The sequence below is a fragment of the Cavia porcellus genome, unplaced genomic scaffold (genome assembly GCF_034190915.1).
Source record: "Cavia porcellus strain 051 isolate PalLab524CR breed Dunkin Hartley unplaced genomic scaffold, mCavPor4.1 scaffold_7, whole genome shotgun sequence".
NCBI classification, from domain to species: domain Eukaryota; kingdom Metazoa; phylum Chordata; class Mammalia; order Rodentia; family Caviidae; genus Cavia; species Cavia porcellus.
The window spans coordinates 18,253,900-18,271,080 of NW_026947490.1; the positions used below are offsets into that span (position 1 = coordinate 18,253,900).

General features: G+C 41.7%; 2 protein-coding genes across 2 annotated transcripts; both read right to left on the reverse strand.

Annotated features, from left to right (window-relative positions):
• Positions 1-206: 206 nt before the first annotated feature.
• On the reverse strand, positions 207-3,759 carry LOC134476797 (paired-like homeodomain transcription factor LEUTX). The gene is made up of 3 exons (XM_063252455.1): positions 3,744-3,759; positions 1,541-1,692; positions 207-593 (listed from the first exon to the last, which is right to left on the reverse strand). The coding sequence occupies exons 1-3, from the start codon at positions 3,757-3,759 to the stop codon at positions 207-209; spliced, it is 555 nt and encodes a 184-aa protein (XP_063108525.1).
• A 6,637-nt stretch (positions 3,760-10,396) lies between these two features.
• LOC134476798 (paired-like homeodomain transcription factor LEUTX) lies at positions 10,397-13,969 on the reverse strand. Its single transcript, XM_063252456.1, has 3 exons — positions 13,954-13,969; positions 11,740-11,891; positions 10,397-10,789 (listed from the first exon to the last, which is right to left on the reverse strand). Exons 1-3 carry the CDS (start codon positions 13,967-13,969, stop codon positions 10,397-10,399), a joined length of 561 nt encoding a protein of 186 aa, XP_063108526.1.
• Positions 13,970-17,181: the final 3,212 nt, after the last annotated feature.

Below are 17,181 nucleotides of genomic sequence, written 5' to 3' on the forward strand. Positions count from 1 at the left end.
GATTGGAGGGGGAATACAAAACACTCGGAAACAGGCAACATTGACAGTGAGATGGCTATTTTATTGCCTTCTGTGAAATGACAAGTCCTCAAAGCTCTGCTGCAAAAAATGGAAATCAGTTGGGAACCATGCTTGAAAATGGAGGCTTGTGTCCAAAGTTGTGGGTGTCATGAGTCACTCTGCCCATCAGCACCATGCTCACTTCTTCACTGCAGGCAGCCTGGGGGGAGGTATATATCTAGACTGCTGGGATCATCTTCCCCAGGCAGATAATACATTTCTACAAGTTTATCTGTGTCATCAATGTCAAAATCTTCGACGTACTGTCCCTGAGGTCCATCAGGTTGACTTTGGAATGACGAACCAAACACAGAGGCTCCGTGTCTTCTACTGATATCTTTCTCAAAACGCTCTGCTCGGTCACAGACATGGTCATCTGAAATGGAAGATATCGGTGAACAACTTGCAACAGGACTTTGTAGGACCTGCTCCTTCTTTTCTGAAGAGGTCTGCGTGGATGTTCCGGGCAAAGAAGCTAGCTTCATTTTTAGCTGATCTTTCTTCCGTTTGCTACGCTGGTTCTTAAACCAGATCTACAGGGAAGAGAGAAGCAGTTCAATAAATGGGTATGAACCCAAGCTTTATTTTCCTGTTCCCTAGGATGTGAGGTTTTTGGGTCAGAAAGGTGATCTCCAACTGCTGTGGACTGATCTGAACAGGGGAAGTACTTTGTATCCTGTGCTGTTCTGGTTCCGGGAGGGTAAAGGGGGGGGTATTGGGTTTTACTGGCAATGCGTAGGGTAGGAAGGGGCAAACTCTCAATGCCGGAGGGCTAAACAAAGGGTGCTGCGTGTAGTTCTGCATTAGTGGTTGCTCCAAATTTTGCAAGAATACATTGCAATGACTGAGAGCAAGGAATGGGAATGGAGCTTGTGTTGCTTCAGCTCCATGAAGGGATTTTGCCCTCACTACCTTGACAAAGGATAGGAAGACATCAGAATGAATTTGAATGTTCTGACTGAGCAGTATCTAGATATCTACCCGCTGTGTTTGTATAAAGACTCACTGGGTTTGGTGTTTCTCTTCTAAGGAATGGTATAGAGAGGAAGTCCACTTTAAGATGTGAAGCCTGATGAGAAGTAATTTGTACTCAGAACGTGGGCTTGGGAGGGACTATCTCCCAGCTCCAGGAAGTGCCTCAATTCTTGAGCACTAGGTTGCCCATTACAAGAGTGTGCTGCTAATCGGAAAACAACCCAAAGGGCAAGATCTCAGATCCAGATTCAAAGGGTCCCAGGCAGTGTGCTGTGGATCAGTTAAAATCTGGCCCTTGCACTTATTACTTGAGGAAGACAAGTCTTTTGGGTCAGCCTCAGTCTGCCTCCAAAAGTGAACATGGGTGAAGTGAAACTATGCCATATTTCACCGCTGTCCAAACGCACTGCACCTGGCAAAGTATGGGACTTGTATGCTGGTGGTTGAAAGCGTGTGGCTTTCTGGGTCAGGTGTACCACCTAGAGACACACACTCAGGTACTTACTTTTATCACCGTTTCATCAACATTGATTTTTGTAGCTAATTCTTTTGTAACATCGTGCCCTGGATGATTGTTCTTCTCAAAGGCACTCAGCAGTACTGAGCGTTGGGATGGGGTAAAGTCAGTTCGTGGCTTGCGCCTGTATTCTATCTTGTCTGCAGAGGGAAGAGACAAAGACTTGCATGAAAGCACTATCCACACGGAAAGGGCAAAAGCATGTGTTGTAATCATACCCAAATGTGCATTTCATGCTTGGCCCAAAGAGTTCACCCATGGAACCACATTCCTCTCTAGCTCCAGGTACCCTGTTTCTTAATGGGAGACAATACAGCATTGGGGTAAGAGTAACAGTAGACTCAGGGTTTCACAATGCTCAAGCAGTACTTGAGACCCTGGTACACTCAGCATTCAGACTCAGAGGTGCTTTCAGACCCTAAAGAGCTGGCTACTGATTTGGTCATTTCTTCGTGGGATCTGTGTGGCTAGCAGCTAAGAAGCAGAATGCATGCTGATTCTCTCCTCTACTGGCTCTGTCATTTAGAGACCTGCTCCCCTCATCGTTTGCTTCTGTTTCTCTAGGGTAAAATGGTGCCACATAAATCGTAGACATTGCAAAGTTGTGAATTTCCAAAGAAGTAAGTTTAGTGTACAGTATTTGTGCAGAATAGGAGATTATACTATGGTTTCAAACATCTAATACCTTCTTACCCAGTAATACTTAATGTTATGGCAATCCATATTCCATGGTCTCTTCTATTTATAAGAGACTTTGTTTTCCCACATTGCTAAGCGGGCACACACAAACTCAAACCCACGCCTTCATGCATCTACACACACACTGCACCCAAACTGCCAACATGCTGCCTAATTCTCCGTCAGTGAACACAAATGATCCAATACATAGATTTTTTAGAATCTTTTTAACAATTGGCATCGAAATCACAACCTCGCTCTGGCCAGGCAAGCACTGGGCCACTGAGCTGAATCCCCAGGACCACAGAGTTTTACAAAAACATTTTTCCATTCCTGTCTGACGAAAGAGGGCATTGTTGAAAATTTTGAAGCATGGTATTCAAGGAGTGACAGAGACAGAGATAGATAGAGCAAAATAGAGCTCGAGACAGAAAAAGGAAACTGAGCAGGAAAAGGAGGGTGGCAGCAGGATAAACTCTAAGTTTATTAAATAAATGGCCAGGGGTTTAGCTCAGTCACATAAGCGTCTGTCTGGCAAGTATGAGGTCCTCAGTTTGATCACGCTACCACACCACAAAAGAAAAAGCAAAAACAAACACTCCAACATTAAATTGTCAGTGTCATATTACTAGAATATATTGCACACATATATCTAGAATGCCTTGAAAATACAGAAAATCAGATGGGGCATATATCCTTGGCAATGAGTACAAAATAGAAGATTTGGAAATGATATCAACCAAAGTACTGCAAATCTGCGCATAGTGGTGCACACCTGTAATCCCAGCCTGCCTGGGCCAAAACAGTGAATTCAAGGCCAACTTGGACTAAGCAGTAAGACCCTCCCTCCAAGGGGCCAGTGATTTAGCTGGGCGGCCCAAGGGCTCCTTTGGGAAACACAAGAATTGAACTTCCATCCCTGCTACAAAAAAAAAAAAAAAAAAACAAAACAGAAACAGCAACAAAAGAACTCTATCCCTAATCACACGAGAAAAATCCAAAAGCAAACCAAACCAACAAGAAAACCCCTCAAAAATGAAAATTATTGGTGTATGTGGTAGCCCATTCTTCTAATTCGAACACTTAAGAGCCTGAGGCAGAAGGATCCGTTCGAGTTCCAGGTCTGCTGGGCTATGGAACCAAGTTAAGGGCAAGCCTATCTAGAGAGTGAGATCCTGATTCCAAAGAAACAAAGATTCTCCAAAGCAAAAATATACGTTTTAACAAGTCTTATAAATACAATGCTCAATAACGTTGATTCGTTTGACAACTTCAAACTTTAAAATACATAGACTATAGAATTAAAAGGAAATAAACAAACCTGCAAGCAGGTATCTGCAACAAACCTAACATATCAACTTTCAATGTGTAGAGGGCGACAAAGATTATTCTACTCAGCCCCTGGAGAAAAAATTCATGGAGCCCGGGAACCACCACAAAGTCCTTGCATCTCTCCCAGGGTTCCCCCACTACCAGCCCCTCAGCTCCACCTTCCCAGAATGCCTCGACTTACCTGGTTTGCTGGACATGGCAGCTGCAAGACAGTGTTAGGGCACGACCAACTGTATCACCTATGGCTCCTCAGTTTAGCGGCCTGAAGCGTTGGGCTGCCTGGTTTAAATAGTGTGTTGAGGTAGCCACACCCCCTCCTTAATCCACCCTACACATTCCAGGCCCAATTTATCCATAATCCAAGTGAGAGTGTGTGTGTGTGGGTGTGTGTGTGTTTGTGTGTGTGTGTCTGTGTGTGTGTTTGTGTGTGTGTGTGTGTGTGTCTGTTTGTCGGTGTGTGTGTCTCTGTCTGTTGGTCACTCTGGCTGTCTCCAAACCGAGGCCACTGATGGTGAACTTTTAAGATTGAAGTCTCCAACTGCAGTTTCAATCCCACTTATTTATGTCGAACCACTAACACTAGCATGACCCTGGAATGCTCTGCTGCTGGGGCAATGCTACTGTGACTTGGCTAGCCAGGGACAGAGAGCTTTGCAGGGCTCCTGTGTCCTGAGTGCCCCAATGTCACCACCACTGACCTAGGCTGGGTCTGCTGTTGTGCCAGGTGATGAAAGTGAAGGGTGATTGGAAACGGATTCCTAGCAGGGTGGTGCCATGCACACCTACAATCTCAGCATATGAGAGGCTGAGGCAAGAGGATAGCCTACAGTTCAAGGCAAGCCTGAGCTATAAAACTATTATCTGTTTCAAACAATACAAAAAAAACAGGTGTACGAAACAAAGAGAGAAAGAAAGAAACAAAGAAAGACACACAGACACACAGACAGAAAGAAAGAAAGAAAGAAAGAAAGAAAGAAAGAAAGATAGAAAGAAAGAAACGAAGGAAGAAAGATACAAAAAACCAATCCAAAGCAAAAAATTCCTGACCTGATATAGTAGAGGAATCCTTAGGAAAATCAGGTACACAGAAAAGAGACAAAATGTACCAAACTTTCACTGGGGACAAATGAGTCAATCAACATGATGCTGAGAAAATCTGTGGATCTGTGACCGGGAAGGGGAGGGCGTGAATCCCTACAGGGTGGGCTAGAGGGGCACTTGCGCTGCTGAGACCTGCTCCCCCTCCCCTGGGACCTGGAAAGCCCTCCACAACCAACCTGGCTGGCAAAGAAACTACATACAGTTGTCCTGGAAGATCTGCACAGAGGACCCAGTAGTGTAAGTTAAGGAGCTTGGATTGTGGCCATTTGGGAGGCCAGGTTGAGGCAACTTCAGGCTGTTTTTCTCTGTTTCATTTTCTGGCTCTGGGAGTGAGAGCCAGGGACATCACACTGAGATGTACAGCATCTGCCCATTTTTATTTTTACTTTTAGTTAGGGTCTCCTTCAATTGCTAAATGCCCGACCTGGTCTCAAACTTGGGGTCCTGTGGCCTCAACCTCTGCGAGTTCTAGGATTGCAAGCATGGGCCACACATCCACATTGCATTTTTTAACAGATTTAACCAAGTCTATTCTCTCTCTGTCTCTGTCTCTCTCTCTGTGTCTGAGTTTGTCTCTGTCTGTCTGTCTCTCTCTCTCTCTCTCTCTCTCTCTGTCTCTCTCTCTCTCTGTCTCTCTCTCTCTCTCTCTTTCTCTCTCTGTCTAATGAGGACATAGCAAAGCGGATCAGATAAGAACAATGCAAGTAACACAGCATTTCACAATAAGACAACCCCTGATTAACAGTAACCACCATAATGTCTCTTTCTTTGAAATAGTTGAGCATAGCTTCATATATGATAGAATCAAGCATAACAAAACAATATAAAACAATTCAAAAGAATGAAAGCATTACAGGGCTTTCAGAACCCAATTTTAGAAAACCAACAATGGATACAATATTATCTCATTTTCCATAGGAAAATTGTTTGTACTATCACACATAATATCCAATAACATATAACAGGACAGTACCAAAGACAAACGAAAAACAAAAACTTGGTAGGACTTCAGACTAAGATGATTCTAAGTCCACTCTGACGATTCTAATATCTTCTTTTCTATGAAAGAGCTCTTTCTACTATCACAGATAATAAAATCAAACAACCTAGGATAAAACCACTCCAATGAATCAATGGAGACACGATAAGGTTTCAGAACAGTGTAATGGGAATCAAGATTACTCTATGCTCTTATGTACTGTTACATTTTCTTAAACTCCGGAGAGTATAAGGTATTTATAAGTGTGAGTTTGATTTATTTCGCTTATCAGTATGGTTTCTAGTTGCATCCATGTTTTTCAAAATATTTCAATATTATCAGTTTTTTTTTAAAAAATTTACTCAAAGAGAAATAAACCCAAACAGTAAAAGGGTATCAGTAATACAAAATTTCAAAAAAAATAAACCATAAGAAATCACTCACTAATAGATTACATATCGTCATCTTAGAAATAGTTGTTCAAGTTACAAAATAGAAGCCTACAAAGTGGCATTCAGTGAGACTGCAAACTGGTGTGTTCAATGATTCAACAAATACTTAGTAATATGATCATCTGTTTTACACATCTAAACACACTTGCATTTGCATCCTTTAGAGGACTTTCTTTTCCTCTCTTTTTAGCAATATCAATTTCACATTTTGGGTTTTATTGATCCCTCAGTTCTTAGTACATTTTTGGAAGAGAATAAAACCAATTGTGACAAAACAAAGAGAATCAGTCAAAACAAAGGATGGACATAGTATATGATCTAAAAACAGAATACAAGGTAATCAACAATGGTTACTATAATGCCTCTTGCTACCATAAAATTATTGTCTATAGCATCAGGTATAAGAAACCTGAACAAAACAGTACAGAACAAAACTAATAAAACGGAAACATTGGAGACATTACGCGAATTCAAAGGAACCTAATAGTCAAACAAGAATGGATATCATAGTGAATCTTATTGCCTTAAAGTAGTTGCCTATACCCTCAAAGTTGATACTATCGAACAGAACAGAATAGAGTAAAATCAGTGAAAGCAGGATGGTGAGAACAATACAGGGATTCATTAAAGATAACAGGAAATCAAAATTATTACTATAATATATCCTGCTAATTGTTTTATTTTTTCCCTTAATTAAAAATAATAATTCACTTAATAAAGGAGGGAGATTGAGGTAAAAGAGGACATAACAACATATCAAGAAGTTCAGAACACAACTGTTTAAGCAACATAGTGTTTCACCACAAGATAACCCCACTTAAGGGGCTCGGGGTTTAGCTCAGTGGCATAAGCGCCTGCCTTGAAAGCAGGCAGTCATGAGTTCGATCCCTGGTACCGATAAAAATGAAAAAGACAAAAAAAAAAAAAAAAAAAAAAAGATAACCCGACATAATAGTAGTTTCCGTACGGTTTCTTTCCTTGAAATATTTGATTATAACTTCGTACACTATAGTATCAAACATATCAAGACGGTGCGAAACCATTCAAGAGGCTTCAAGTATTACAGGGTATTTAGAACCAGCTAACACAAAAGAAACAATAGTTTCTATATTATCTCTTTGCCTATAAAAGATTTTGTTTATACTATCATATACAATAAACTCCCATAAGATTCAATGGAGACAGAAGCAAAACAGTCTGATGGGATTTTAAAACAAGATGATAGGAAATCACCTCGAGCTATTACAATGTCTTGTTTTCTTCAAAATGCCTGTACATACCATCACAGACAATACACTCAAACAGCCCACAATAAAAACATTACAGTTAAGGAGTGATGACTTTATAAGTCTTCAAAGCCGTATAATGGGGATTCATGATCACCACATACTTTTACGTATTTATCCCATTTCTTACACTAGGGAAAGTATTCGGTATTCACACACGTGAGTTTGATTTGTTTCACTCAAGAGTATGTTCTCAAGCTGTTCCCATTTATTTATAAATATCTCAATGTGATTCTTCTTTATGGCTGAGTAGTGCTCAACTGGATAAAAAGAGTGGAGGAACCCAGAAAAAAAGTGAAAACTTTAGTGAAGAATATAAAAAAAATCTAGAAAACATGAACCAGATTCAAAGAGATTATCAGGAAACTAAAACATCCATCGAAAGATGGCGATATTCCTTACCAAAAACTAAAGTCAGATTTTAAAAAGTTGAAGCTGGATTTGCACTGTGTGATCAGCGAAAGAAAAATCCCCTAAAAATAATAAGGAACCAAGAAGTAAGAGCACAAAGGCTGGAAGGCAGCACGTGGACCTATACCCTAAGAATTTCAAATAATCAGCAAAGAAGAAGGAGTAAAGAGAAAAGAAATACAAAAGCTATTCACTGAAAACATTAAGGAAAGCTTGCCAAGCATCAGAAAAGGAAATAATATTCAGATATATGAGGCATGCAGAACTCCAGCCAGCCAAAACAAAAACATATTTACACTCAGATATATAAAAGTCAAGATCCCAGAATTGATCACAACAACAGAATATGAAAAGCGGACAGAGAAAACAAACACAACACACATAAAGGAAATCTCATCAAAATCATGAAAGACTTCTTAACACAAAGTATCAAGTCAGAAAGAGCATAGCATGGAGCCACGTATTCCAAGCTCGGAAGGAAAATAACCTGCAAGCCACACGGATGTGCCCTGCAAAACTGTCTCTCAAATTTAATGGACATACAAGATGTTTCCATGACTCAAAGGAAATGTGGGAGTTGGTGACCACCAATCCACCCTACTAAATTACTGAAGGACATCCTAGACAGACAAAAACATCACCAGGATTCCTGCAAGAGTGACAGAAAGACCTCAATGAACGGGGCAGACAGCGGAATGAAGGAGAAAAGTAGACAACCAATGGCAGAGAAATAGCAAAGCAGAAATGTGGCAGAGAAAGTTGACTATAATCTCCAACATAGATGGCCTTGATACACTAACAAAAAGAAAAACAGGCAGAGTAGATCAGGAGATAGGGTCCATGGAGTTGCTCTAAGTAGGAAATATAATCTGCCTGGAAGAGGGTTAATGAACTGACAGTCAAAAAGTGAAAACAACGCTCTATTTGACTGGAAACCAGAGCGTAACAGGCACACCAGTTCCAGTGCCTGAAGAGAGGTTGGAAAGTCATGACACTTCTCTGCAGTGGAGACTTAAGCAGCTTAAATGATGGAAAACCTTGAGGCTTTTCAGCCTCAAGGTCAAAAGTTGAGAAGAAACGGATTAGAGGTGAAAGGTCCAACTCTGGCTCCTATTTCTTTGACCCCATCACAGTCACATCCCAGTCTCCTTGATGAGACAGAGGAGTGGCAGAACAGTCAGTCTATCTGGGATGGAAGGTTGATTGGAAAGTGACAGATCATGGGCCAGTTACTTGGCAGTGGACGCTTTCTCTGATGTAAAACAACTAATGAGAAATTCCTGCTTCATAGGATATTCTCAGGGCCAGAAGGTAAGACAGAGCTAAAACCTTGATCCTGATTACAGACATTTAGAAATCCTCAGAGCGCTTGCCTGTTGGAAGGGAAGGCACCTTTCTGGATTACTACACAGTAATCACGTTGTAACATCTAAAAATGTTAAAATGAGATCCAACAACGTTGCTCAGTAACAGTCTTCATGATTAGCATACGCAAGACACCAGGTTCTATCGCTAACAGCTCATATGCTCCTAGACAGTCCAGCTAAGATCGCTCTGAATTGTACACTGCACACGCTCCTGCTAAAGGTCCTATGCAGTGATGCTGTGCTACTGCTCCGGCATTCATTTACACATGGTCACAGTTGTGAAACAAAATTGTACAGTATGACTGCAACAGTCATGCTCACGTACACGCATCTCGGTTATCTGCCCACCTCTTAAGGAAGCTGCATCCTCTCAATGAGATTCACATTCAGCTGGACAATCCAGGTCCGAATACGGGACCATGCTGGCCATACATGAACATGTCCTACCCATAAAGACACCTTACATCACATCCCTAGTGTCACTCTGTTCCACACAAGCACCTCTGCCAACAGAAGATGTACCACGGAAATGATCCTGTTTGGCTCTCCTAAAAGCTGGCATGTTCTCCCATCTTTCATTTCACTCAGGACCAGAGGAGGCAGTGCCATTTCATTCCACCTGATACCTCACTATTGCTGTCTGCCTCTGCAGAGATTAGCTAACTCCTCTTTAAGGAAACAAGTGTCTTTCCTTGCAACACTTATCTGAAATATTCTCAGCAACCAGCATGAGCCGGGAGTGTAAGTTCTTCTGATTTGCACTTTCTTCAAAATGAGATTCCTTCCCAGCAAGATGGCACTACAGCAAGGGTGTCTTGCTTTCAATGAGAGCCTAGGCCTTTCCTGCCTGTTGCATGTAACTATTTTCTCAGGCAGTATTGGTAGGGGCCCTCTAGAACTGTTTGTCATTGTATGCAGAGAGAATCCATGCACGTGATATTCAATGCACTTAGGGGTGAGGGAGAATCAGGAATCTAAATTTCCCCATGCTGCTGATTTCCTTCCCAAGCGGAGTGTTCAGGGTACTGAAAAGATTGGAGGGGGAATACAAAACACTCGGAAACAGGCAACATTGACAGTGAGATGGCTATTTTATTGCCTTCTGTGAAATGACAAGTCCTCAAAGCTCTGCTGCAAAAAATGGAAATCAGTTGGGAACCATGCTTGAAAATGGAGGCTTGTGTCCAAAGTTGTGGGTGGCATGAGTCACTCTGCCCATCAGCACCATGCTCACTTCTTCACTGCAGGCAGCCTGGGGGGAGGTATATATCTAGACTGCTGGGATCATCTTCCCCAGGCAGATAATACATTTCTATAAGTTTATCTGTGTCATCAATGTCAAAATCTTCGACGTAGACGACGTGTCCCTGAGTTCCATCAGGTTGACTTTGGAATGACGAACCAAACACAGAGGCTCCGTGTCTTCTACTGATATCTTTCTCAAAACGCTCTGCTCGGTCACAGACATGGTCATCTGAAATGGAAGATATCGGTGAACAACTTGCAACAGGACTTTGTAGGACGTGCTCCTTCTTTTCTGAAGAGGTCTGCGTGGATGTTCCGGGCAAAGAAGCTAGCTTCGTTTTTAGCTGATCTTTCTTCCGTTTGCTACGCTGGTTCTTAAACCAGATCTACAGGGAAGAGAGAAGCAGTTCAATAAATGGGTATGAACCCAAAGCTTTATTTTCCTGTTCCCTAGGATGTGAGGTTTTTGGGTCAGAAAGGTGATCTCCAATTGCTGTGGACTGATCTGAACAGGGGAAGTACTTTGTATCCTGTGCTGGTCTGGTTCCGGGAGGGTAAAGGGGTGGGGGGTATTGGGTTTTACTGGCAATGCGTAGAGTAGGAAGGGGCAAACTCTCAATGCCGGAGGGCTAAACAAAGGGTGCTGCGTGTAGTTCTGCATTAGTGGTTGCTCCAAATTTTGCAAGAATACATTGCAATGACTGAGAGCAAGGAATGGGAATGGAGCTTGGGTTGCTTCAGCTCCATGAAGGGATTTTGCCCTCACTACCTTGAGAAAGGCTAGGAAGACATCAGAATGAATTTGAATGTTCTGACTGAGCAGTATCTAGATATCTACCCGCTGTGTTTGTATAAAGACTCACTGGGTTTGGTGTTTCTCTTCTAAGGAATGGTATGGAGAGGAAGTCCACTTTAAGATGTGAAGCCTGATGAGAAGTAATTTGTACTCAGAACGTGGGCTTGGGAGGGACTAACTCCCAGCTCCAGGAAGTGCCTCAATTCTTGAGCACTAGGTTGCCCATTACAAGAGTGTGCTGCTAATCGGAAAACAACCCAAAGGGCAAGATCTCAGATCCAGATTCAAAGGGTCCCAGGCAGTGTGCTGTGGATCAGTTAAAATCTGGCCCTTGCACTTATTACTTGAGGAAGACAAGTCTTTTGGGTCAGCCTCAGTCTGCCTCCAAAAGTGAACATGGGTGAAGTGAAACTATGCCATATTTCACCGCTGTCCAAACGCACTGCACCTGGCAAAGTATGGGACTTGTATGCTGTGGTTGAAAGCGTGTGGCTTTCTGGGTCAGGTGTACCACCTAGAGACACACACTCAGGTACTTACTTTTATCACCGTTTCATCAACATTGATTTTTGTAGCTAATTCTTTTGTAACATCGTGTCCTGGATGATTGTTCTTCTCAAAGGCACTCAGCAGTACTGAGCGTTGGGATGGGGTAAAGTCAGTTCGTGGCTTGCGCCTGTATTCTATCTTGTCTGCAGAGGGAAGAGACAAAGACTTGCATGAAAGCACTATCCACACGGAAAGGGCAAAAGCATGTGTTGTAATCATACCCAAATGTGCATTTCATGCTTGGCCCAAAGAGTTCACCCATGGAACCACATTCCTCTCTAGCTCCAGGTACCCTGTTTCTTAATGGGAGAGAATACAGCATTGGGGTAAGAGTGACAGTAGACTCAGGGTTTCACAATGCTCAAGCAGTACTTGAGACCCTGGTACACTAAGCATTCAGACTCAGAGGTGCTTTCAGACCCTAAAGAGCTGGCTACTGATTTGGTCATTTCTTCGTGGGATCTGTGTGGCTAGCAGCTAAGAAGCAGAATGCATGCTGATTCTCTCCTCTACTGGCTCTGTCATTTAGAGACCTGCTCCCCTCATCGTTTGCTTCTGTTTCTCTAGGGTAAAATGGTGCCACATAAATCGTAGACATTGCAAAGTTGTGAATTTCCAAAGAAGTAAGTTTAGTGTACAGTATTTGTGCAGAATAGGAGATTATACTATGGTTTCACACATCTAATACCTTCTTACCCAGTAATACTTAATGTTATGGCAATCCATATTCCATGGTCTTTCTATTTATAAGAGACTTTGTTTTCCCACATTGCTAAGCGGGCACACACAAACTCAAACCCACGCCTTCATGCATCCACACACACACTGCACCCAAACTGCCAACATGCTGCCTAATTCTCCGTCAGTGAACACAAATGATCCAATACATAGATTTTTTAGAATCTTTTTAACAATTGGCATCGAAATCACAACCTCGCTCTGGCCAGGCAAGTGCTGGGCCACTGAGCTGAATCCCCAGGACCACAGAGTTTTACAAAAACATTTTTACGTTCCTGTCTGACGAAAGAGGGCATTGTTGAAAATTTTGAAGCATGGTATTCAAGGAGTGACAGAGACAGAGATAGATAGAGCAAACTAGAGCTCGAGACAGAAAAAGGAAACTGAGCAGGAAAAGGAGGGTGGCAGCAGGATAAACTCTAAGTTTATTAAATAAATGGCCAGGGGTTTAGCTCAGTCACATAAGCGTCTGTCTGGCAAGTATGAGGTCCTCAGTTTGATCACGCTACCACACCACAAAAGAAAAAGCAAAAACAAACACTCCAACATTAAATTGTCAGTGTCATATTACTAGAATATATTGCACACATATATCTAGAATGCCTTGAAAATACAGAAAATCAGATGGGGCATGTATCCTTGGAAATGAGTACAAAATAGAAGATTTGGAAATGATATCAACCAAAGTACTGCAAATCTGCGCATAGTGGTGCACACCTGTAATCCCAGCCTGCCTGGGCCAAAACAGTGAATTCAAGGCCAACTTGGACTAAGCAGTAAGACCCTCCCTCCAAGGGGCCAGTGATTTAGCTGGGCGGCCCAAGGGCTCCTTTGGGAAACACAAGAATTGAACTTCCATCCCTGCTACAAAAAACAAAACAAAACAAAACAAAACAAAACAAAACAGAAACAGCAACAAAAGAACTCTATCCCTAATCACACGAGAAAAATCCAAAAGCAAACCAAACCAACAAGAAAACCCCTCAAAAATGAAAATTATTGGTGTATGTGGTAGCCCATTCTTCTAATTCGAACACTTAAGAGCCTGAGGCAGAAGGATCCGTTCGAGTTCCAGGTCTGCTGGGCTATGGAACCAAGTTAAGGGCAAGCCTATCTAGAGAGTGAGATCCTGATTCCAAAGAAACAAAGATTCTCCAAAGCAAAAATATACGTTTTAACAAGTCTTATAAATACAATGCTCAATAACGTTGATTCGTTTGACAACTTCAAACTTTAAAATACATAGACTATAGAATTATAAGGAAATAAACAAACCTGCAAGCAGGTATCTGCAACAAACCTAACATATCAACTTTCAATGTGTAGAGGGCGACAAAGATTATTCTACTCAGCCCCTGGAGAAAAAATTCATGGAGCCCGGGAACCACCACAAAGTCCTTGCATCTCTCCCAGGGTTCCCCCACTACCAGCCCCTCAGCTCCACCTTCCCAGAATGCCTCGACTTACCTGGTTTGCTGGACATGGCAGCTGCAAGACAGTGTTAGGGCACGACCAACTGTATCACCTATGGCTCCTCAGTTTAGCGGCCTGAAGCGTTGGGCTGCCTGGTTTAAATAGTGTGTTGAGGTAGCCACACCCCCTCCTTAATCCACCCTACACATTCCAGGCCCAATTTATCCATAATCCAAGTGAGAGTGTGTGTGTGTGGGTGTGTGTGTGTTTGTGTGTGTGTGTCTGTGTGTGTGTTTGTGTGTGTGTGTGTGTGTGTCTGTTTGTCGGTGTGTGTGTCTCTGTCTGTTGGTCACTCTGGCTGTCTCCAAACCGAGGCCACTGATGGTGAACTTTTAAGATTGAAGTCTCCAACTGCAGTTTCAATCCCACTTATTTATGTCGAACCACTAACACTAGCATGACCCTGGAATGCTCTGCTGCTGGGGCAATGCTACTGTGACTTGGCTAGCCAGGGACAGAGAGCTTTGCAGGGCTCCTGTGTCCTGAGTGCCCCAATGTCACCACCACTGACCTAGGCTGGGTCTGCTGTTGTGCCAGGTGATGAAAGTGAAGGGTGATTGGAAACGGATTCCTAGCAGGGTGGTGCCATGCACACCTACAATCTCAGCATATGAGAGGCTGAGGCAAGAGGATAGCCTACAGTTCAAGGCAAGCCTGAGCTATAAAACTATTATCTGTTTCAAACAATACAAAAAAAACAGGTGTACGAAACAAAGAGAGAAAGAAAGAAACAAAGAAAGACACACAGACACACAGACAGAAAGAAAGAAAGAAAGAAAGAAAGAAAGAAAGAAAGAAAGATAGAAAGAAAGAAACGAAGGAAGAAAGATACAAAAAACCAATCCAAAGCAAAAAATTCCTGACCTGATATAGTAGAGGAATCCTTAGGAAAATCAGGTACACAGAAAAGAGACAAAATGTACCAAACTTTCACTGGGGACAAATGAGTCAATCAACATGATGCTGAGAAAATCTGTGGATCTGTGACCGGGAAGGGGAGGGCGTGAATCCCTACAGGGTGGGCTAGAGGGGCACTTGCGCTGCTGAGACCTGCTCCCCCTCCCCTGGGACCTGGAAAGCCCTCCACAACCAACCTGGCTGGCAAAGAAACTACATACAGTTGTCCTGGAAGATCTGCACAGAGGACCCAGTAGTGTAAGTTAAGGAGCTTGGATTGTGGCCATTTGGGAGGCCAGGTTGAGGCAACTTCAGGCTGTTTTTCTCTGTTTCATTTTCTGGCTCTGGGAGTGAGAGCCAGGGACATCACACTGAGATGTACAGCATCTGCCCATTTTTATTTTTACTTTTAGTTAGGGTCTCCTTCAATTGCTAAATGCCCGACCTGGTCTCAAACTTGGGGTCCTGTGGCCTCAACCTCTGCGAGTTCTAGGATTGCAAGCATGGGCCACACATCCACATTGCATTTTTTAACAGATTTAACCAAGTCTATTCTCTCTCTGTCTCTGTCTCTCTGTGTCTGAGTCTCTCTCTCTCTGTCTCTCTCTCTCTCTCTCTCTGTCTCTCTCTCTCTCTCTCTCTCTCTCTCTCTCTCTCTCTCTCTCTCTCTGTCTAATGAGGACATAGGAAAGCGGATCAGATAAGAAGAATGCAAGTAACACAGCATTTCACCATAAGACAACCCCTGATTAACAGTAACTACCATAATGTCTCTTTCTTTCAAATAGTTGAGCATAGCTTCATATACGATAGAATCAAGCATAACAAAACAATATAAAACAATTCAAAAGAATGAAAGCATTACAGGGCTTTCAGAACCCAAGTTTAGAAAACCAACAATGGCTACAATATGATCTCATTTTCCATAGGAAAATTGTTTGTACTATCACACATAATATCCAATAACATATAACAGGACAGTACCAAAGACAAACGAAAAACAAAAACTTGGTAGGACTTCAGACTAAGATGATTCTAAGTCCACTCTGACGATTCTAATATCTTCTTTTCTATGAAAGAGCTCTTTCTACTATCACAGATAATAAAATCAAACAACCTAGGATAAAACCACTCCAATGAATCAATGGAGACATGATAAGGTTTCAGAACAGTGTAATGGGAATCAAGATTACTCTATGCTCTTATGTACTGTCACATTTTCTTAAACTCGGGAGAGTATAAGGTATTTATAAGTGTGAGTTTGATTTATTTCGCTTATCAGTATGGTTTCTAGTTGCATCCATGTTTTTCAAAATATTTCAATATTATCAGTTTTTTTTAAAAAATTTACTCAAAGAGAAATAAACCCAAACAGTAAAAGGGTATCAGTAATACAAAATTTCAAAAAAAATAAACCATAAGAAATCACTCACTAATAGATTACATATCGTCATCTTAGAAATAGTTGTTCAAGTTACAAAATAGAAGCCTACAAAGTGGCATTCAGTGAGACTGCAAACTGGTGTGTTCAATGATTCAACAAATACTTAGTAATATGATCATCTGTTTTACACATCTAAACACACTTGCATTTGCATCCTTTAGGGGACTTTCTTTTCCTCTCTTTTTAGCAATATCAATTTCACATTTTGGGTTTTATTGATCCCTCAGTTCTTAGTACTTTTTTGGAAGAGAATAAAACCAATTGTGACAAAACAAAGAGAATCAGTCAAAACAAAGGATGGACATAGTATATGATCTAAAAACAGAATACAAGGTAATCAACAATGGTTACTATAATGCCTCTTGCTACCATAAAATTATTGTCTATAGCATCAGGTATAAGAAACCTGAACAAAACAGTACAGAACAAAACTAATAAAACGGAAACATTGGAGACATTACGCGAATTCAAAGGAACCTAATAGTCAAACAAGAATGGATATCATAGTGAATCTTATTGCCTTAAAGTAGTTGCCTATACCCTCAAAGTTGATACTATCGAACAGAACAGAATAGAGTAAAATCAGTGAAAGCAGGATGGTGAGAACAATACAGGGATTCATTAAAGATAACAGGAAATCAAAATTATTACTATAATATATCCTGCTAATTGTTTTATTTTTTCCCTTAATTAAAAATAATAATTCACTTAATAAAGGAGGGAGATTGAGGTAAAAGAGGACATAACAACATATCAAGAAGTTCAGAACACAACTGTTTAAGCAACATAGTGTTTCACCACAAGATAACCCAACTTAAGGGGCTGGGGGTTTAGCTCAGTGGCATAAGCACCTGCCTTGAAAGCAGGCAGTCATGAGTTCG